The following is a 23734-nucleotide window of genomic DNA, read 5'->3' on the forward strand; positions in this document are numbered from 1 at the left end:
GATGCTCAGGCACAGATAGTTTGCACTTAGCTGGCTCAGAGCATTGCTACAACAAAGTGATGTCCACCTGACAGAGGCTATGGCAATACTGTCTCAGTAAATTGGACCCCAAAAAACCCAAGGAAGCTGATGATACTGCAGTCTGCTCAGAGCAACAGGGACATTGGGTTGTACTGTCTTTCCTGAAACATCAGTGAGTTTAATGTCCTATAAAGGAAGCTCCAACAGGACTGTGCTGCAGCACTATGACAGGTCTCATTCACAAGTAATTCGGCTTTAGCATACTGTAGCTTAAATCTCCATGGGGAAGATTAATCCCTTAGAGGAGGATTAAGCTGCAGTGAACTAAGGCCACTTTATTTCTGAATGGGAAAGGCCACACAGGGATTTAATGTACTTTATCTTATGTGCATTGATTTCACAGCTTTAGTTAATTTGTCTTAACATCCCTGAATTCCCTTGTGTGGACAAGCTTTTTGTCTGCCAAGAGGTGCTTGGAGCTGCTTGTAAAGCTCCTCATGCAGCCCTACCAGAAAGCAGGTTGGAATTATTTTTGTGCTTCTGAAGGAGCTTATACCTGTCTAGATACTATTAAATTACCTCTTTCTCAGATGGTTGATCCATGACACCCTTAGAAGAGCCATTTTAATTAGATTTTTTGAATTGACCAGAGAAAGGGGAGTTTTCTTAAAACTAATCTCTGGGTTATTTTAGAAATCTCTCATGAACAGACTTTTCAAGGCTTTCGGATAGCACAAATTGTGTACAGCTGCACAACCAATATTTTCTCAGGCATGGACATGTCTGGGCAATGCAGTTTAATCATTTCCTTGCCCAGTGGGATTTGCTGCTTCTTTGGCAGTAGTCATAAGAAAACATTTTGTCCATATGGAACGCAAATGAGCAGAGTTTCTGTTCGTGATCCTAAAGATCTTAATCCCTTCCTCTCGGTGGTGCAAGTGACACAGATCTGGGTGGAAGAGGATGGTTTTGTGAGAGATGCAGTTGAAATAATGCCATGATTTTACTCGTGTTGTCCTTTGGGGAAATGAGTCTGCTCATTTCTTGCATAGTTAATGTGATTTACTGATAGACCCTTCTGATAAGGTATTTCCTGACACTGATGAGTTCAACTGTGACACTTCACATATCAAATTAAACTTTTGTTGACCAGTTCTTCGCTGGGACACTTTATGCAACACAACACATAAACTAGGTGCTCGGGACCCACGTTCATGTGATCAAAGTCATGTGAGAACAGAGGTACTGGAAAACAAAGGAATGCAACCAATAGCTGATCATCAAGGTCCAAGTGGTTTCCATCAGTATTATTCAATAGTAGTGTTCATCAATACTGATCTCAGTGGGACTGGGAAAGATTTTAAAATATAAGGCAACGTGAGCAAAAGAGAGAAAGTCTTTTTAATTTATCTGTTTGTGACCATTTGCAGTGAAATTTACACATAAATACAGGAAATGAATCTTTTTAAAATTTAGTGTGGTACCTGCATTTATACAACATTGTACTAAAAGCGTAATAAGTGTTCAATGTAATCTAATGATTACTTTTCCTCTTCTTTCGTACAGCTGATTGGATTTGTGTATGCCTGTTACGTGATCAGTATTTTCATGGAGGAGGAAGACAGCTGTAAGTACTGATACATACCTCTCCATCTCTGGGGTGAGACTTAGTCTTGCATTAACTACCAAGGTGAAGAACAGTTTGAAAACTGGCAAAATCTGGCATTCATGTGCACGACTAATTGTGCTCAAAGTCATACTTGTTTACATAGTCTCACCTTATCTAGCTGTCAGGATTGTACTTCTTAAACTTCCTCCTAGAGATCTGTGAACCACTTGCATGAGCCAGTCACACTGCTGAAAATCCACATTGCATATATATATTTATGTAAGTCTTTATGTAGGTACATTTAAATTTGAATCTAAACTCCTGAAGCCAGTTAGTCTGTTTTTCCAAATGACAGCTTTATCAACAATAAACCTAACAGAAATGACAGATCAAGCCATTTACAGTGTGCAGTATATGATGAATAGACAGACCTGTTCAAATTTTAATGTAACTAGAACATGCATGTAAAATGGTGAGCCCATGCTCTTAATCTGCCTTTATCGATAAAGCCCTCATATAACTACCCATATTGTTTAAAGAGTGTGTGCATACCTTTAAAAATATATATACCAAAAGTCATTGAATTGGCACTGGAAAAATACAACTATGCTGAAAAATTGGTAGGATGCTGTATGAAAAAAGGTTGAAAGAATTACCTAACAAGTTCACCATACCCACATGACTACCATAGCAATTGGTAAAAGCAGTAGTGAAGATGGAACGATGCTGGATGAGCAATGAGGAGCAAATACAAAAAAAGGGCTATATGAAAGGGACAACATGTGATCATGTCAGATACTTCCTCTCATATATAAGGAGAGAAGCAATAAAATATCTACCAATTAAAAAAAAAAAAAGAAAAAGGAACAAGTGCCAATACCAGTTTATGGCTATAAGATTAATAATAAACAACCAAATATTTATTCATAAACTTTTATTCATAAATTTTAACATCATTGTTTTTCACGGAATGGCACTAGTGGGTGAAATGAATATAGTAGAAACAAATAATTCAGTTTGCAGGAAAGCATTTGATAATATCGCAAAATCTTATTGAAAGCATAATTCAAGTAATTCATGACTGTGATGGTAAACCATACTTTCTGATTGAAAACAGTGTGAAGGACCATAAACAAAATACTTTTCCATTGTTACAAACTGTACAAGGTTTGGTTCTCCATCATAATGCAACAGACATTCGTGTGAAATCTATTTTAACACACGTTTAGATTTCTGATAAGAAGAAAATATATCTAAGAGATTCTCAGATCAAATGGGAAGGAGTCATAAGCACAGTGCACATACTGTACTGTGAAAAGGTGCAAGGAGCCTGGACAAAGATTGGTGTTGTAAAGGAGGAATGTGAACAACGCAACTTGAAATGTAGGTCTTGAGGAGGAGGAAAAGTCAAGCCAATGCTTCCTTGAAAGCTGGGAATTGATAGTTAGGAACTGGTAACACAGGGTAACAGCAGAGGATAGCATGATAGCAAGACAGCTGTATAATTTGGGATGTATGAACAGAGACTTTGGTCAGTGAAATCCAGAGACAGCTCTGTTCTGTCTGACTGTGGTGAGTCATGGCAGTAGCTATGGCTTCATATGTATCTGGAAACTTCATTTATGAGACAGTCACAGTTACAGACTAAACTTCTAGAGCAGAGAGATTCTATTAAATTATTTGGAAGGCTGGCAGACTGGTAAGGAAGGCACAAACTACAGTGTCTTTCGAAAACTAATAGTGTGTGTAGATGCACACCCACATATAAGCACAGATATATGTGTACCTGGGAAGACAGACTTTTCTTTTTACATATAATAATATGCTTGTGTTGGTTTTGGTTAGTTGTGTATAGTGCACTTTACACATCTATGTTTTATGCATGTCTGAAAGACAAAGCTCCCAGCAAAAATGCAACATGTTTATGGAAAATGCAGTGACCTGCTAAGGAGCATATGTGGTTTATATTCAGGGCCTCGCAAGAAGGTCGTTGTCAAGTTAAGGACCTTTTCTGCTTAGAAAACGAGTTTACTATAGAAGAGTTGGGGCACGGTCTGTCTTTGACATGCAAGGCCTGATCCACTTTCCTCTGACTGCAAGCCTACCTGACTGTCTTTTGAGAGTCTTGTGACGTATGATCACATAGAACGGGCTGGGTTGCTAATCCCACTGCCATGGGCAGGGACACCTTTCCACTAGACCAGGGTGCTCTAAGCCCCACCCAGCCCGGCCTTGAACACTGCCAGGGATGAGGCAGTCAGGACTTCTCTGGGCAGCCTGTGCCAGTGTCTCACCACCCACACAGTGAAAAATTTCTTCCAAACAACCAATCTAAATCTACACTCTTCAAGTTTAAAGCCATTCTCCCTTTTCCTGTCCCTACATGCTCTTGGAAACAGTCCCTCTGCATATTTCTTGTAGGCTCCCTCGAGGTACTTGGAGGCTTCTCTAAGGTCACCCCAGAGCTTTTTTCTTCTCCAGGATTGAAACCCCCAATACTCTCAGCCTTTCTTCACAGGACAGGTGCTGCAGCTCTCTGATCATCTTCATAGCCTCCTCTGGACTTGCTCCAACAGGTCCAAGGGAATGATACCAATGGAAATTTAATCACTGAGAATGGAGAACAACTGACATTTATTAACCAGTAAAACACATCAAAGTGCTACAGTGATCCTAACCCAGTGCCCATCCACAGAGAAACTGAACATCCATATTTAATTTCTGCTTGTCTTTCAGAACTGCCGACGGCAGTAACTTTTGTTACAAGTGAAAATCATCTCAGTCATCTTGGAAAGTATGGTGTAATTTAGCTCAATGTCCTTCATTAGGAATGGGCAAGTTTCCCATTTTCACTTGTACCTTTACGTTTAATCTTCTAGACTCTTGTGTGAATAGATTTTTTTAGTTAGGGGAGGATGACCTGGGGCAGGGACAAGAGCGATGTGCTGGAAGTTGGTCATAGCAGCCACATAGATACAGCTAGGAGATTCTGCAGCCAGTGAAGGGAAATAATTTCTGATTTGTTGCTATTTTTATTCCCTTCTAAGATCCTGAACCCAACCAAAAGCAGCTAAATAGCCCTTTAGTGTCTCACTTTCTGCTAATTTATGTCAAAATGCCCATTTGTTTTCTAGAGTCCTCCACGCTTATAGATACATATATTGAAGACAAATGTTAACTCAGTCGTAGCAATCCCACAAGTATGTTTTAAATGAAGAAATGTCTGTGTAAGGCAAAGTGGGAAAATGGTTTCATTTGGTAATTAGCTAAGAACAACAGGACTTATTCTGGAAAAATTCACATTTCTAACTTGCAGAATAATGAAGAAACCTTTAAGAGAGAAGTACAGTGGTGCTTCAAAACAGTCAGGTTAAAAGTAGACAGGGATTACATTAGGATAAAAGTCCAAGAAGCTGTAATGAAAGAGTAACTTTATGCATTTTAATATGATGCAGCAGATTCTTTTCTTAAGTAGATGCAGCTATTCTATCATATTTTTGCAGTAGTTTGCACAGAATAAATCCTCAGCCATCTGAGAGTGAAAGCCTCCCTAATTAAAAGTATTCTGCAATATTCAGTGCACCAAGTTAACCCCAGTTCTTGGTCTGAAACCCGTCAGGCAGACTTTAATAATAGCTGCCTATTTAGCCTCTCTGCAGTGCTTAAATGGATTTTGAGACTGACATTTTGGCTGATGGACACTTTCATGAACAGTAATAATGCTTGAGGAAACATTTATTTCTATCTATCGCTCACCTTACCTACGTTTCAGCCTGTAGTTAACTTTTACTTAGAAGGAAGCTGATAGCAGGTCAAAAAGAATGAAAAAGAAGACATGTAGAAGGCGCACTGCCGTAGTGGGGTTAATACCTGCCATCATTCATCCTAATGAAAAAGTCTATTTATATCACTTCTCTTCATTTCTTCATTTCTTTCTTTGTAGATCTATCAATCTATATAAGCCCTTTTGAAGGAACAGAATATGTGAAATCTGTAATCATTAAAGCCTGTCACTATCCTGTTTGTGAATCATTTTCTCCTAAAAATGAACTCAGAAGCTTGTTGCCACCTTGTCAGAGTTCCTGAATGGTTTTAATAAAGCAGAGTCTGGAGCCTAGGCAAAATGCATTGTTAAAATCATTATTAAATTTCTAAATAGCTTCTCGACTTTTTGAGAAATGGTTGATAGCACTATTGCTGCTGTATACTAGTTCATAAATATGACATTGACACATGTCATGGGTGCCAGAAGTGATAATTCTGTAGTGTATGTGAATTTGTGGAGTGGAAGCTGGGTTGCATACAAATTGCATAAGGAAAAAACAGTGAAATCAGAGGGGAATATTTGCCACAAAACCTCAACTGTGATTTCAACATTTATTATACAAACAAGACTGAAACACCAAAAGGTCAATCCGAGGAAGCTCAAACCTCTTTTGTGCATGAGCAAAAATAAAGGAAAGGGCTTCCATTCATGATGAGGGAAAGCTTTATTCCCTAAATGAAACCACAGGACAAAATTAATAAACAAAAAATTATGTATTTTTCTCTCCCTTATGCTAGATGTATTTAGAGCTCAGCTGTACGTTCAAAACAGAGGGGAAGATGAATCTGCTCTTAAAAGGGAAGAGTTTCCCTATACTGTGGTATCAATAGGAACCTCCATAGGCCATCATTTTACAAATATTAAGTTGCACAAGTTACATTATTACCACCACTGGAAAACTACTACATTGCTTTATCTGACATATGTCATTACATTTATACACACCATTGACCATCTGTTGGCAGTAATCAAACAAGAGAGAAAGAATTTTTTCCTCACATTTAATTTAATATTTGTAGTTACAAATAGTAGTAGGTCCAGCAATAGTAAATTTCTCATAAATATGCAATTTTTTTGCAAAATGAATGAAGAACTAGCAATAATTAGCAACAGACCTATATATGTTTGTATGTGTGATTACCTTCATATGTAAATATGCAAGTTTGCTTAACTAAGGAGTTTTTGAGAACCCACTACTAATATCTTTGCAGCCATTGCAATTGTCCATGTGGTTGAGTCTATTTACTTTTTAGAAAAGAGAATTTTTGTCATAAAATGATTACTATCAAGGATGACCAAGAAGGAGGATACTGCACTACACTTCTGTTGGGCAATGCAAGAATCAAACATCCCCAGACAACGACTACCCTAAATTACCTCACTGAAAACGAGGACTTATGAAACTTGCCACACAACAGCCAGCAACACAGATCATCACCGGGCTTTAACACTCACAGCTCTCACCTCTAGGCCATAATGACTTGAGATATTGAAACAAAATGTATTTTTACTGACCAAGGGATGAATACACTTGACACAGCTTTTTAAATTGTAAGTTTTACTGCCTGGCACTGAAACAGCACTGTAGCTGCCAGGTTGACAGCATTCTCCAGGCTCTGGCATTTCTGTAAAATGGATATGACTATCAGTATTTTTGGAAGGCTTGAAAAGCAGTTTGCATCTTTCTGTTTATCTGGATAAGCAACCCAAAAGACCAAAAATTTTATATACTAGTTTTTGTAAAACAACAGAATCATTTATTTTCAAAGGTATAGACTATATGTACTGCTAGGCACAGAACAACAATGGATCCATAGCAAGAATGTGTTCTTAAGTGTTTATTCATTGAACAATGGAATCATAGAATGGTTTGAATTGGAAGGAACCTTAAAGTTCATCTAGTTCTAAGTCCCCTGCCATGGGCAGGGGTAGCTGCCACCAGACAAGGTTGCTCAAAGCCCTGTCCAGCCTGGCCTTGAACACTGCCAGGGATGGTGCAGCTACGACTTCTCTGGGCAACCTGTGCCAGTGTCTCACCACCCGCACAGTGAAGAATTTCTTCCAAACAACTAACCTAAATCTCCCCTCTTTCAGTTTAAAGCCACTCTGCCTTGTCTTATCACTACATGCCCTTGGCAAAAATCCCCTCCAGATTTCTTGTAGGCCCCCTTTAGGCATTGGAAGGCTGCTCTGAGGCCTCCCTGGAGCCTTCTCTTCTCCAGGCTGAACAATGTGAGCTCTCTCAGCCTGTCTTCACAAAGTGCTCCAGCCCTCTGATCATCTTTGTGGCCTCTTCTGGAAGCACTCCAACAGGTTCATGTCTTTCTCATGTTGGGGGCCCCAGAGCTGAACACAGTGCTCCAGGTGAAGATTCAGTCAACTGAACAGTTTTCTAAAAATAAACAAATGTGGACTCTTGCAGAGATGAAAAGTCTGACATAGCTGTCCTCAGACATGGTCTGTGACACGGAGCCCAGCTAACACCGTAAGACATCTGGTTGGTGATGGGTGGTTCCTGTTGCTCCTTGCCCTGAGGTGCTGCCCACATTTCAGGGTGGCTCGTAACAGAGTAATTTGCTCCTTAATAGCAGCTGTTCTCATCACCTTGCAGATGCCTACCATGACCTGAAGGAGGGGTTGAAGTGCAATCAGCAATAGCACCAGAAATATCCAGGGTGCTCCTTCATTTCAGCTGTGGCCCAAGCCTATCCCACTTAAACATTTGATGGATGCACATGTCCAGTTACAGATTCTGTAGATTTTAGAGGTCTGTCCAGCTGGAGTTTGTTGATTCATCTACTTGCTATCCTACATATACCTGACTCCACTCTCACACATACTCTGGAAATACAAAGGATAAACCTGTTATTCTATCAATACTGCACAGTCTTACATTGGTGTCCTCCTATCTATCATTAGCCTTAATGCGTGAATTAACGGAAAATGCATGCTCACTCACTAAATTCTGAAGTATTTAATGAAGGAAGAAATACAGCAAGGATGCTATCCTATTTAAGTTACCACTACATACTATTTCAATTGTTCTTTGTTTTCATTTACATTAAGTTATCATGCATTTCCTGAGCAAGCATTTGTTCTAGTTCCTATGGAAACCTGTGCACAGATACAATGCACACAACCAAGGATAAAAGCTCTGAGGTGGTTTAAAATAAAAGCAGTTAAAAATAAATACTAAATACTAGAAAAATAATCTAGATTCTAGGTAAGTCAATAGTGAAAGAATTGCAGTGGAGGCAAGACTCCTCCTTCTTTTTTTTCTGCTCAAAAACCATAGATGAATAATCAGACACAAGAAACTCAAAAAAAATATATACCCATACCACCCTCTGCTTTTACATTCCCCTAGCAAAATGTACAAAATAGTCTTCATTTACAGTTGAAATCTCCATGGACTGTTGCAGAACACTTTGTTCAAGCTAAGAGATTGTCTTTAAATAATAGATAGTGTACATTATACTAAAAGGGAAGTCTTAGTGTACAGTATACTAAAAGGGAAGTCTTGGCTGTGAAATATTTCTCACAGCAGCAAGAAGTTACCTGCCTGAAAATACCATACATTTCATATGGAATGCAACATGTAAGGTTTATCCAGACATGGCGCAGCCAAAACGTGAGAAAATGGCATCATCTAAATGACATGTGTAAACTAATTACATTTTTTTATTGACAGAGCTTAGCTTACTAAAGGTGTGACTCAAATAACTTGAAAAATAAACCTCTCGAGTTTCTGTACCACTTGAGTAAAACATTTTAGTCTATCTTCAGTAAATTCATTTCTTACTGAAGGGTTGTCTCTAATTTCCTCTTCCTGCACAAGTTTAATTATGACTTTAAACTCAGACTAACTTTCCTGGCAATAAGCATGAAGACAATAGTTAAGATGTCATTTTCACACAAGCAAGCAGCTCATTTATTTTTCATTAAGAAAAAGGGTAAATCACTCAAATTATAAGTTCCTCCAGCGTCTTCCCACAATTCATCCCAAAAACACAAGACAGAATTTTTTTCCCTGAATTTCAGTGGGCAGGAACCACCTCAATCACTTTAGCACAAAGGATTGTTATCAGATATTTTCCAAAATATTAGTAGGTAAGAGCAGTAGCCCTCTACATATGGTACAGCTTTGAAATGTTCCTGTGTAGGTAAAAATCTGAGTAGCCAGAACCAGCTGCCTGGCACTACACATAGCTCAGCAGATGATGCGTACTCTGCTCTGCGTACTTGATCATTTTGATCAAGTCAGAATTTTCCACTCACTCATTTTTGTTTTCACAAAGTTGAGGGAGAGTTTAGGAGTATAAATTTTTGAGATCTCTTTCATTCCAACAAACTGTGTGAGCTTTCAGATACCAAAAGGTACAGAGCTGCAATCATTACCTTCCATCCATGATTTTGGATTATGACTGCAGAAATATGTACATATATGTAAGTAATGGTTTAAATGGGATTTCAGGAGAATAGGTTAGGCATTTAGAAATAATCTGCATGGAAAGCAAAAGATGTTGTTTGCAGAAAGTACTAGCACCGTTCTTGAACAGAGAAAGGTGTCTGAACAGTATTATGTCATTTATTGGACAATTTCTACCTGTTTGGATAACTACATACATATATATGTATATATGTGTGTAGATGGATATGTGTATGCATATCTATGGATATGTATTTGTATATATACACATTCTGTTTCAAATGTAGGTATATACAGACTCCTTTCAGTTTTGAGCTGATTTCCAGACTGATAACTAGAAAGGAGTTTTTAAAAGCTAGTTTGCTACTACCTCATAAATTTCTGGTTTGTAAGTATAATTCATGTTAAGCATTCCACCATTGATTCTGAATATTCAGACTAGCTATAACGAAGAATTTTTGTTCAGTGAGGGTGGGTGAAACACTATCACATGTTGCCCAAAGAGGCCTAGATTCCCAGTCCCTGGAAACATTCAAGGTCAGGCTCTGAGCAGCCTGGTCTGTTGGAAGATGTCCTTGCTCATTGCAGTGGGGGTTAGACTGGATGACTTTTAAACGTCCCTTCCAACCCAAACTGGTCTATGATTCTGTGATTCTATGATTCTATTAATATTACATTCCATATCCTATATATATATATATACACACATATATATACACACCTGTATATACATAAAAGACAACTTCAAATAGGAATATAATTATAATATAATTTTCCTTAAACTGCAAATCATACCTTCATTTAAGATTTTTTAGTTTAGTACTGTAGCAAATAATTTTCTTATTAAAATTGAATTCTTATTCTGATCAGAGGGGATATATTGTTTATTGAGAGTTCCTTAACATTTCTTAGGTACATGCATTGCTTCCCTAATCCCAAATACTCAGTATGCCTTTTTTAACTAGCTGATTTGATTCAAGCTTCTACTTACCTAATTTAATATTGATTTTGTTTTAGTCTCCACCTTACACCTCCTTGGCCTTTCTGTTCAAATTAAATCCTCTTTTAAATGGATGCCATCTCAACCCTCAGTTGCCAGCACCTTAGCCTTTTCATTTAAATTGCATCTACTGTTAAATCACTCTTACTCCAGCATCCAGCATCCCTCTCCTGAGCTTTCCACTTGACATCACATACAGGCCTAAGTGGTGCCCGTTCCTTTCCCTACCTTTCAACAAGCTTATCCATTAAAATGAAACTACTTTACAGATCCATTTTTCGCTTCCCGTACCAGTCATGTTACTTCTTAATTTCTAAATGGCAATAGCTTCTTGTCTGGTTTTATTGTGGAGCTTGAAAAGAAACTTTTCGGACTCCCACTCTTCTAAGTAAATGCCATCTCCACTGCATCTTAATTTGCATGCAGATGGGTTATTCTAATTTATGGGCCTCAGCTTAAGTAATACCCATTTCATAGTTATTGTTACTTGTGTGATAATTTCCCAATTAGCACATCGTGTCTAAGAGCTCTGTCTGAAAATCGCTGTTTGAAAATCTCAGCTCTAAATCTCATAAATCTAAAGGCAACTAGCATGTTCCAGCAAGAAAAGTCATCAGTTTTGTTCAGGAAAGAAAGGAATAATAATGTTGAGTACTGATAAAATCAAAACAAGAGAAAGATCCTTGCAAATAAAGTATCCCAAGGATTTCTTACAAGAACAGCAGTCAAAAAACTAGAGAAAGAAGATATTAAAATATTAAAACTAATTTAAGGAGTATTTTTCTGAAACCTTTTCTTTATCCTGTTGAATTTTAATCTATATGTAGTTCTCTTTACTGTGTCTCTGTTGTCATCACACCTTCAACCCTTCTTAAAGTAACTTTTCTAAACTCCTGTGATTTGTAAACCTGGACTTGCTGTCTGTATGTTGTACTTTTCAGATTTTCTAATTGCACTATTTCAATAGCCCTAATGATTTTAAGATATAAGAGAATCAAGATTTATGACAGGAGGTGTTATCTTACTAAATCGGCTGATATAGCTGATATGGTTTTCAAGCCAACCCAAATAGAATGCATTACTTGTACCTAGAAAACCTATTTTTCAAAAAGGCTATATCGTATGTATTGTCTGTGTTCCTGATGTGCTTTATTAGCGCTAGACCATAACAAGTCTTTCTCTTATCAGTGCTCTGTGGTCTGGGTCAGTATATACTTCATTTGACATTCTTTCGCCTTGAATTGGTAAATATATGTCTGGTTTTGTTAGCTGAAATTTACTATCAGTACATCTGTGCTTTTCTTAATATTACAGGTTAGCCGCAGCAAAACCAAGTAATACTGTGTGAGTCTCACCATTTTTATGATGACTCTTATTCCTTGGCATCAATTTCTACTCATTCTCTTTTCCTCCTTAATCATGACAGTGTGTTATTTTGGAGGACTGAAATTTGAGAGCTACAAGGTTTTCATAAAAGTGTAATTTTTATTTCATCTTTCTTCTGGGAGAGGAATTTTTATGGATGAGGTCACTATTGCATTATCTTTCTTTATCATTAGCAGATTGATTCACTGGTGGCTTCAAAGTGAGTATTAATCCTGTTACTGACTCTGTTCCTCTTTTGCACATTCATCTTTCTCTAATGTGAAATGATACCAACTTTCTAACAATGAGAAAACCATTTTCCTAGCTATCATGTTTGATGACAGGCGTGATATTTCTTTACACTCCATCATCTATAAGAAGACCACTGGCCACTGTAAGCTCCAATTTTATAATGCTTTACATCCTTAGCTCTATTCTCAAAGGTGAGAACATAATCATATTATATGCTGGGGTTTTGAGGAGACAATTTGAGTTGGTGACAGAGAAAGTAATGTTGAAAGAAATGTTAAGAAATCAGCAAGATGACTTGAAGGTAAAGATAGAGCATCAAAAAAGCAAAAACAATATGAGGTGCACCATCTCCAGAGAAACATCCTCAGAGACAAATGGGTATTCATTGATGCACTTAGATGTGATTAAGTAGTAGACTTAGCAGAAATATCCACAATGGCTCTGAAATAGTGGATAATCAGATAACCTGGAGCAGATGGAGGGTACTATAGAAAGGCAGAGAAGAGATCCAGAGCAGCCCTGCGGAGAAGGACTTGGGTGTGTTGGCCGATGAGAAAAGGAACATGAGCCGGCTTCAGTGTACGCTCGTAGCCCAGAAAGCCAACCGTATCCTGGGCTGCATCAAAAGCAGCGTGACCAGCAGGTCGAAGGAGGTGATCCTGCCCCTCTACTCTGCTCTCATGAGACCTCACCTGGAGTATTGTGTGCAGTTCTGGCATCCTCAACATAAAAAGGACATGGAACTGTTGGAACAAGTCCAGAGGAGGGCCAAAAGGATGATCAGGGGACTGGAGCACCTCCCGTATGAAGACAGGCTGAGGAAGTTGGGGCTGTTCAGCCTGGAGAAGAGAAAGTTTCATGGAGACCTCATAGCAGCCTTCCAGTACCTGAAGGGGGCCTATAGGGATGCTGGGGAGGGACTCTTCATTAGGGACTATAATGATAGGACAGGGGGTAATGGGTTAAAACTTCAACAAGGGAAGTTTAGATTGGATATAAGGAAGAAGTTCTTTACTGTGAAGATGGTGAGGCACTGGAATGGGTTGCCCAAGGATGTTGTGAATGCTCCATCCCTGGCAGTGTTCAAGGCCAGGTTAGACAAAGCCTTGGTTGACATAGTTTAGTGTGAGGTGTCCCTGCCCATGGCAGGGGGGTTGTAACTTGATGATCTTAAGATCTTTTCCAACCCTAACTATTCTATGATTCTGTGATTCTATGACTTGATACTGTGTTTACTGGGGCCAATGATGACTGGAGTGACGCTGGTCAGCAGAAGGGCTATTTTGCTGGCTTCCGCATCTTGGAAAACTAAAGACAAGAACAAACAGAAGAGGTTGATAGCTTGTGCTCGTCCACAGAGATGAAAGATTGAAAGGATAAGACTGAGAATCTGTTGATCACAGAAAGAGTTTATCCATTTCTGTTTCTGATCTGTAGACTTGAATTCAGAGAAGCCCAGTGGGACCACAGACTTCCTCGCTAGGAAGAAGAATGTGGGATTTTCTGCTGTGATGTGGAGAGGAAGGCTCCAGCAGTTCTGGAGGCAACACCGTTTGCTTAGCAGAGGAAAAAAAGGTATTTTGGAGTTTAAAGAAGGTGAAACCCTGGAAGATGAGTGGTAGAAAGCCTTAGTGTCTGTCTCCACAAGCACTGAAGAAGGCCACTGCAAGGCTGGGTGTATCTGTGAGCACAGTATAGTTGCAGAGGAGAGAATGCATACAGTGCCCCACGCTGAGGAGCAAATGTCATGTGGTGAAGCAGGATTTTTACACAGGATGTCACTGATGGATATGGGGGCAGAATGATAAATGGGAAGGAGGATGAGGAAATGGAAATGGCCTCATCTGAAATGGAAAACAATGTTATGTAGTCTTAATGTCTTTGATATCGCAAAGTGGAAAATATCACCAGATCAGTATTCTTCTGGACAAGCTGATACCTGACCTCTCAGGCTACTGCAAGTACATGTTTTAGCATGAGTATCAAGTTCAAGGTGTCAGGTCTGCCGAGGCAAACATTATTTCTGTACCTGGATCCCAGCCAAGTCAGCTACTAATAAAGGAAGGAAGGAAGGGCTAGGGAAGAAGCAGTCTCTCCTGTCTGACAGCAAAAGATGCTAACGGGCAGAGGTGTTAAGCAGGTTTTAAAGCAAAGATTTGAAAATAAGGCTATAAAGGAAAGACAAGAAAAACTGCAACATGGGCTGAATGTGACAGAGCTTTAGTCATCCAGATCTTTGAAGTGGATGTGCACATGCCCCTTTATAGAAAATTCCCGAAGAAAACTCCCACACAGAGCTCAAAAAAGGCAACATTAATTCAATAATACACTAGCACATTTCTTCAGTAGAAAGCTCAAAGTTACTGGATTATACAGAATAGAAATGAGAGGTTTATGGCATTTCCTCCATTGTTGTCTGTGTCCATGTAATTGGAGAGCCATGCTTCCCATTTGAGCCTCAGCAAAGTCCCTGGCTTCTTGAATTGCAGCAGAGTCTGCTTGGCCTCCTGAGTCGTTAACAGTGCCTTTTCTTGAGCATCTCCAAGACCTGCCTGGTCTGCTGCTCCCCATTGCAGCCTCTACTTGAGGAGCAGGTTGGCAGCTTACTGCCTTGCTGGCTTGTGTTCTGTGCTGTGCCATGAACACAGACACGCTCTCCTGAACATCCTTGGCTCAGTCCTGTTCACTCTTCATAAGACAAGTAAAGATATAAACACATGAAGCAATATCATGTCACAGAGCACCGCAGCAGCAAAGTTCAGGAATAGTCTTCCATCCCTAGGAAGATGGGAACAAAACTCCAGAATCACTCAATGATAAGAAGAATCCCTCCAGTCATATAACCTACTATTTAAAATAAATCTAAAATTCTGTTGTGAATGGATACTATGAACTTTCTTCTATGCAGAGAAATCCTTTCCTCCAAATGTTACAAGTGTTTTGAAAAGCATGGTTACATGTCATGTGTTTGATCTAGTAAGTACTTTGCTCTAGGAAGTTTATCTTTAATTATTCAAAGGAGTTGAACAGCGTCTGCATTATGTAAATGGAATGTAATTTCACATACTAAGGCCTCTTTGACTTGTAGCATAAGTGTTGTCTCAAAAATAAATTATTGGATCATACTGACAAATAACTGAAGGAAAAAAAATTGGTATGGATACAAAGAGCAACAGGCCAGAAATAGAGCCCCATGAAACTCAACTGATGGAAAAAAAAAATAACTTGAAACAACTATACACCAAACTTGCAGCTTAGCAATGAACTGTATGTTAAATAGATCGATTCCAATAGGTCCTAGCATCTGCACAGAACATTTTTAAAAGAACTCTGTAGTTTATGGCATCAAACTCAGCAGAAATACAAAGGCACGCTAATGCATAACATGTATCCCAGAATCAGAGTGCCAGAAAAGATCAAAGCATAACTTCGAAAAGCAGATTCAGAGTTCTGTCTCTTCTGAAGCCAACTTGGACACATTTATCATGAAGATCATGTGTTCGGAGGTGTGACTGAAGCTGTAACAGCCTTCTGTACAACAGTCTTTATCCTTGACTACTTGAGCGGCCATTTTAGTGGATTGACCAGGTATACATTATGAAAACTTGGTGACATTGTCTCTTGGGATTGTATGCATGTAATTGATAACTGTAGTTTCTTCACATTTAATACCTTTTTTGCATGGATTATATTTCCTTTGTAACCTGAATTTGTACATAAGTGTAGTAACTTTAATGGTAAGAAAAAAGGTGCATTCTGCACCAAAAGTGGTTAGGTAGGAAAAATTGCCACAGAGGAGAAAATCAGTAATTAGTGAATACAACTGAGCTAAGATTTTTCACCTTTCTAATCTTCTATATAAAAGTAATGTAGGAGCTGTAATTGGAATTGTTTGCAGTTTCCTTTGGTCATATGCAGAAAGAGGGCTACCCTTGAGTGTATTTGAAATCTTACTCTAGAACTAGCAGTAGCACCTTTAAATACCAGCCAGAAAAAAGCTTGCTTTGTTTGAAGTGTTTTTAAATACAACTTCCATATTATGTGTGGTGACTTTACTCTTCTAGAGACTTTCACCATGTAGCAGCCAGGAGTCCTTGACTCCTTAATGACTTAAGTCATTAAGGACAATGGAAAAATGCTTACTTTAAGAAAAAAAACCCAGTCAGGCAGCCTGTCATTTAACTTCAGTGATGGGATGGTATGGCTGCAAATAGCTTTCAAAGGCATCGCAGAGAGTATATTTTGAAAAGGTGCTTTCACCTGGCCAGAGCCTTGGGTGGGATGGTTTAGTGTGAGGTGTCCCTGCCAATGGCAGGGGGGTTGGAACTGGATGATCCTTTCCAAGGTCCTTTCCAACCCTAACTATTCTATGATTCTATGATTCTATATTTGGAATGTCTGGGGGGTCTGGGTTGAGAAGGTTCGAGCCATTTTTACTTCCTGACATCATACTTCCTTTGTCTTACTGCACAGCCATATCCTTGGAGAATAAAAATCACTGTGTATCTGGTATTGGTATCTTGGATGTCATAACACCAAAAAAATGAGGAAAGACTTTGGTAGCAAAGATTGCAGTTAAGATTTCTGTACTAGTGCCCTTTCTAAGGCAACCTGTGAGATGATGCTTCTTTCAGCACAGTCCTGCAGAGAAGTGTGGTACTTACATGCTGCAATGTAGGGCAGTTTTATAAGTGATGCTCTGTCTCACTAGGTGAAGACTAAGAAGAAAATCTGGTGCAAAATCTTAATAATTACTGTGGAACCCTGAAATATTCTTCTTTTAGCTTCCAGTAATAAAAGTTTATGCAAAAGATTGTCTCAGTAATTTTCTATCACTTTATTCAGTTTTAACCTGATTACCGTCTGCTAGTTCTTTATAGAAACAGAGCAGCAATCACAGTGCCGCATATGGTTACTGATGCCTCTTCTCCCTTTCTTAATTGTCTTGCACACATTTTCCCTCCTTTAGTCCTCTGCATAAATGAGAAGCTATTCCTGGGATCCTACAAAGGAAGGTGTGATACTTCAGCTACATGACTCAAGGTTTAGATACTCAGTATGAAGAGGGCAAAACTGAGTATTGGACCCAGAATGTATCAGCCTGACTGGTTCAGTGACGGGTGTAAGAACAGTGTGTCTCTTGAGAATGAAAGGCAGCTGGGAAAGTAGACACCCTGGAAAAAAAACTAACCATTCTTATCTGGAAAGTTTATATAAGCTACAAGTGCAAACACTGGAAAATCTGAAATGTCGACTTTATGTGTCTAGCGCTGACTTGCCATCAATCCTCCATTTTTGCTTCCTCTTTCTTGTTGACTTTGGCTTCTTTTCTTACTACCTGTCACTTATATCACGTGGTTACACTCTCCCCAGTTATATACCTTTTCTTAATGAATGTGACTTCATTAATATATTACCATTCAAAGAAACCTCAGCACAACGAAAGTAATTCAATTCAAAATAGTGTTTAGAACTTAAGAAAATCTATGGTGCATAAAAACACACATTCGGTCAGCTGCTAGCCTGCCCCTCTCTTGAAAGGGGACGTCTGGAGGTGCCAGCCATTCAAGCCACCAGTCTGGGGGCTTGCTTACACTTATAAAAAGGGGAGGCGTCAAAGTATTCCAGGCCAAGAGGCTGCGGGATTTACTAAGAATTGTGCTATCTGCATACGGCCACTCTGTTAATACCTGCACCTCCGGACACGGTTAGAATTTGCCAGCTTTGAAAAGGAGAAATTAATAATATACCAATGGGCTGACAAGCTCTAGCAGCTGTTTGCACAGGGCCTGCCAGCAGGTCAGTGGGATATTGCCAGAGAAGCTGAATTCCAGATGAGAGGATGGGAAAGGAGACAGAGAGCATTTTTTCAGAGCTCCAGTTCTTTTCTAACTTCAAAGGAAAGCAAATTTTAACTGGCAAACGCACTGTTAATCCAGTGAATAATAGTAAATCAAACCTACATGTCATCTGTCAGGAAAACAATAGCAAATTGCTGGTGATGGTAGATACGCTTTCCTCAACCAGCAGCATATTGCACTTTTCTCACTCAGGCAGATTATGACAACTGTTCCTCTGATATGGCCTGTGAGTGAATGAGCATCATTTTAATGGACTACCCACAGTGGACAGCCAGCGCAGATTTGCACTTCCAAGCCCAGCAGGTAGTGAACTCTAAAGGAACATTTCACACTGGCCATTAAGCATCCAGCATGACCACAAAACTGAGGTGACACAAGCAGAGAGCAATTCCCTGGGAATATGGATCATGTTTTGCAGCGAGCTGCAGATAAAATAACTAGCTTCTGCTGTAACCTGCTGTTATCTGGGGGGTGCTAAAAAATCCTCTCCCTAGGATTTTAAGTTTCTCTCTGCGTGACTGTAGTTAATGACTGGACTCCGTGGGATGTTCCTTGTTTAGTGACTGAATATCCCTACTGCTAACAACTTGTGGGGTTTTTCAGTTAGTGACTGAATATCCCTACTGCTAACAGCTTGTGGGGTTTTTCAGTTAGTGACTGAATATCCCTACTGCTAACAACTTGTGAGGTTTTTCAGGTTTTTTTTTTTTTTGGGGGGGGGAGAGGGGAAAGATTGGTTTTGGTTTTGTTTTAATTTAATGCATAGAAATCTAGAATTGCATAGATTTTTTTTTTGTTGTTGAACTTTCTTCCAGGCAGATGAACTTTCTGAAGTTAATTATTGTAGTCCCATGAATTTATGGTAGAAATTATCTATAGTCCATTAACCAGGCCAGAAATTAGCAAAATCAATTATTTTATATCATCCTTAAACTGTTTTCCCCTTGGGAAACCTATAAAAACGCTGCTGCTGTTTGCTTTTGGCTAATTAAAGAGGGATGTATGCATCCAAAAAGTTCACTCAATGTAAAGTTTTTAAGTATTTTACCAAAGCTGAATGTCTGAGATCTCTGTTTGAACTGAAACATAGATAGTAATAAAAATTGAAATTTCTGTATCTAAGGGCTATTTGTAGTCTTAGTCCTGAAAGTCTACTAGATAAAAGTGGTGAAAATATCAGGTAAAAACAGACTGAATTTTTAGAACTCAAAGTAGCTTATAATTCTAATAACTGATGACCAATCTTCATATTAAAGAGCTATCAGCCGTAAAATAGAGTGCATAATGAAAAATGGCACATTCCATTGTCTTGTGTGATAGAGCAGCTTTTTGCCTCAAGAATTAGCTTCACATGAATTTTAACCCAAAATTCAACTTTAATACTATATAACTCATCCTGGATTGTCAAAGAGAAAGCCTCAGCTAAACAGATTTTTGCAGTTTATCTCAAAAGTTGTTGGATGGTGCTATTATATATATGTTCTTTATCAGACAAAGATACATCTATGATGTTGACAATCATTAATATATATCGACTTCATTTCTTTCTCCAAAAGATTTGTTGGTAGAAGGATGAGTTACTTTAAACTCCCTCCCTGCTTACAGTAGCAGATGATGTTTGTGATTGCTGAGAGGAATGATGTGTGGTTCTGAAGTGGTGAATTAGCTCAAAAACATACCTTCTAACTCCTTCTATCACATGTCCTCAGTAAAAAATAAAAAATTAACCCCTTCAAAAAGCAGGGAAAACTGAAAAAAAAAAAGTTATATCTATGGATATGATTTTTTCTAAAAAATTAATCAGTATCTATGCCTTACATTAGACATAATCTTAATAGATCAATTTTTATCTGCAAATATGCCTCTTTGTAAAGGTTCTATCCTGTTAGTGCTTAAGTTAATTTTGATGTATGTTATTTTATTTAGTGACAGCATTCTAAAGGAGAACTGCGACATGAAGGAAATACAGCAAAAAGAAGAGGTGCAGATAGGCTAGGGCTGGCACTCGCGATGGGCTAGCTCCTCAGCATTATGTCCCACTCAGTTTTATGTAAACAATCTTGTGGCTTAGGTGATGCTGTATGATTGCGGTACATCAAGTTCCGTTTTCAGACAAGTTACCCTTTTCTTGGACTCAAGACGAGAGGCAACTAAAATCAACAGGGACGGATTTCAGTGGGTATTTCATCAGCCCTTCAATCTCTATTTCTGCATCCCCTCATCACGGATGAGTACTCTTTCTTTGTTTACCCAGTGCATACATTGCCTAGGAAAAGGTTGATTGTTACTAGGTGCTCATATGACAGTCAACACAATGAGGATCTAAATTCTGCTCAGGATTGTTATATATAAGCCTATAAACAAATTAAGGCAGTTGCTTTCCATGTGACCAAAGAATCCTAATGTGTAGTGAATTTCTCAGCTCTGCACAGGTCTGCAAAAAGCCCTTCTTAATCACCAGAAAAACAACCTCCTTCATGAACATGCTTTTAAGATTTCTAGGATAGTTTCAACATACGGCTTCTTGAAGCTGCTTGAAATCTTACCAAAAATAGTAAGCCACAAGACAGACTAAAATGTCTTATTTCAAAATCATTATTACCATAGGAAGGAACTAAAAACTTCTCAAGAGCAGATATCTCTGACAGAAATCTTGAGAGAAAGTGGAAGGATTCTGAAACGGCTTCCTGTCTCCACAACTCATCCAGAGATGAAGTAGATGCAGCTTTTTCACGTTCAGTTCTCACCACTTTATTTGTAACTCAGTGGATACACCTTTGGTTTTTGCTGGTGCATTACATTCCTGCAAGTCTATTGAGTTGTAAGAATTTAGCTGAAATTAGGCTCATGAGCTAAGCTGTTTCCACTGCCTAAATTTCTTCAAAACCACTTCTGAGTTATGAAATATTATATGAGAGTATATGCTGAGATTGCCTTAGAGAGAAGCAGCTACATTACCCCACCGTGGTTTCTGGTTTATGTATTCTGCAGATTTGTGAATGCTCCTTTCGCACACACACTGGCAAGAGCGTGTGTCTGGTCAGTCACCAGCCAGCCTGTCTTGCCAGACACAGGGCTAAATGCACCTCAAGGCAGGCAGAGCATAGAGCCTCCCGTAAGCAGTTTCCACATCATCGTTACCCACTTGTTTTATTTCTTGTAGGCAAACCTGTGCATGCGCTTACTATCTTTTTTAACTTAATTTGTCCATATTTCTTTTTAAGTTGACATATTTTCATTTCCATTTGTTCATTTCTGGAACTGTTGTATTTTCAGTTGATTTCATAGGCGGACTTGACACATACTCCTACCGACAGCCCCCCCAGGAACATGTTGAGTTAAAGCCTGTAAAGCCTGTAGGTAAGGTTCTGGTCCTACAGACCACATTAATCCTTCTAACTGGACTGAAAGCTAACCTTCTCCTGAAATAATTTTTGACATCAAGTTACTAATAATTTAATTACATTTTAATTAGAATTTAATTAAAAATTAATCCACATAAAACATGCAAGTAAGGACACTTTTATCATTGATGACATATCCACTAATGCAAGGATTAGTAGGTATCACCATGTCTGCCATGTTGTGCCTCGGCTTAACGCAAGGAGAGGCTCTCAGTGAACGATGGAATTGATTTCCTGCTGACTTTTTAGCAAGAGAAGAGCTGGTTTATGGCTGCTGCTGCTGCATAAACCTTAATGGGATTAACCCATTTATGGAAAAGCAGAAGCTTTTACATTTGTCTAGCTATTGAAAGAAAAATGTTTGCTGAAAAACTGCTAGTCAAATTCTATCTATCTGTAGAGTTCCACTGCAAGTTCATTATCTCTTTGTAATCACGTATAGGCTCTTCCTACTCTGCTACCTAATGTGTAAGTTCGTATGCATATATATTCTTTTTATTTGTAATAAATTAAGATAATGGGGAAACATTACTAGAACATATATTCTGCAGAAGCTCAGGTAACTTCAAGTAGATGATATTTCTAAATATCAAAACAGAAGATGTTAATTTGTAAAGTCTTCTTAGATGCTTCTAAGTTGTTGTCCTGATGCTTTCTGTCTTTAAATTTACCTTCAGGCCTTTCAAGTATCTTAAATGCAACATGAAACCCATGTGCAGCTAATTGACTGAAACTGATTTAATGGCTTACTGTATTTTACTTACCAGTTAACAGAATTCAAATGAGTTTGAAGGTTTTTTTCCTGGTGTATGCATGTGTACACGTGCTGGGAGATTTAATTTAAAGTGGACAATTGCTAACAATATGTTTTGAGTTGGCACTTGACACCTGAACATTGCTTGTGACTTAATTCATTTTTTCATGCTTTTTAAATGTATTTTATTCAAGCTGCAGCTTTCAGTGTGTAGAAATAAACATGGACAAAAATGTACTCAAGTTTAGTGAGTTAATGTTGTAAGCTTATGGGGGACCAAAAAGGTGAAAAGCCCTCTCAGTATGATGATGTATGTTAGAACAGGAAGAAATATCACATTATGACAACAAAATGAAGTAATGAAGAGTTTGACATGGCATTAAGTACACCCTCTATATTGGAATCTGTGTTTTCAGTAATATTTCTTTAAATGCCAGTTTTGCTGCATTTTTTGTGGAACGATGACAGCAAAATGGGGTTTTGACCATTCCGAATAAACTTCTAGACTGAAAAAAGTAAAATTGGTATCCAGGATGTAGAATGCTACAGCTACAACACTTACACATCTCCATAAAAAATTTTAATGTCTAAACCTGCATTCAGGTTAATTTTACATATTAAATGAATAAATGTTTAGTACTTTATTATTAGTAAACTTAATATAACTAAAGGAGAGGGGAAAAGGACATTTTCACAAAATACTTAGAAAAATTCCTACAGAATGTGTTCATTTATTTTGCAGCAGAAAAATCACGGAATGTGAGAATTTGTTTTTTAATGGCAAATTTTGCTTAAGTAGCTCAAAGGATTCAGAGATGTTGGTGAGCTTTCAATACTGGAGAATAAATGGCATCTTCCCATTTACCACATATGGGTATTGTACAGACGGAAAGACCCTCTTTGGCCTCTTTATGCAGCCTGAAGTATAAAATTGGAAGATAAATTATACTGAGTTTTCTTCTTTATCGATGCTTTGGTTCTATGTACTGAAAGATACAGAGAGGATCTGTACCTAAGCAGGGAAGAAAAATACTATCAGTGATCAAAGTCTGAATTAAAAGCCAAATTGCTGGGAACAATTTGAATGGTCAGTGGATTGAGCCAGAAGTTTACAGATGCTTATGTTTCTGCAGCACATCAGCCTTCTAAGACTTCTTTTGATAAGTCAATTGCTGTCTGCATCAGTTATACACAGTCTGAGAATCCATAGTAT

The 23734-nt window shown here is 38.4% G+C and overlaps 1 protein-coding gene across 2 annotated transcripts in view; it reads left to right on the forward strand.

Moving 5' to 3' along the window:
- Positions 1-23734, forward strand: part of NKAIN3 (sodium/potassium transporting ATPase interacting 3) — a 359636-nt gene that overhangs the window by 332432 nt on the left and 3470 nt on the right. Inside the window, exons 5-6 of one of the 2 annotated variants that reach the window (XM_065668345.1) lie at positions 1588-1648; positions 21640-21719. In XM_065668345.1, the coding sequence (XP_065524417.1) occupies positions 1588-1648; positions 21640-21719 (141 nt within the window). Of the gene's footprint in view, positions 1-1587; positions 1649-21639; positions 21724-23734 lie in introns of both variants that reach the window. The other variant, XM_065668346.1, reaches the window with a different exon arrangement.

This window comes from Lathamus discolor, chromosome 2, assembly GCF_037157495.1.
Source record: "Lathamus discolor isolate bLatDis1 chromosome 2, bLatDis1.hap1, whole genome shotgun sequence".
Classification (NCBI taxonomy): domain Eukaryota; kingdom Metazoa; phylum Chordata; class Aves; order Psittaciformes; family Psittacidae; genus Lathamus; species Lathamus discolor.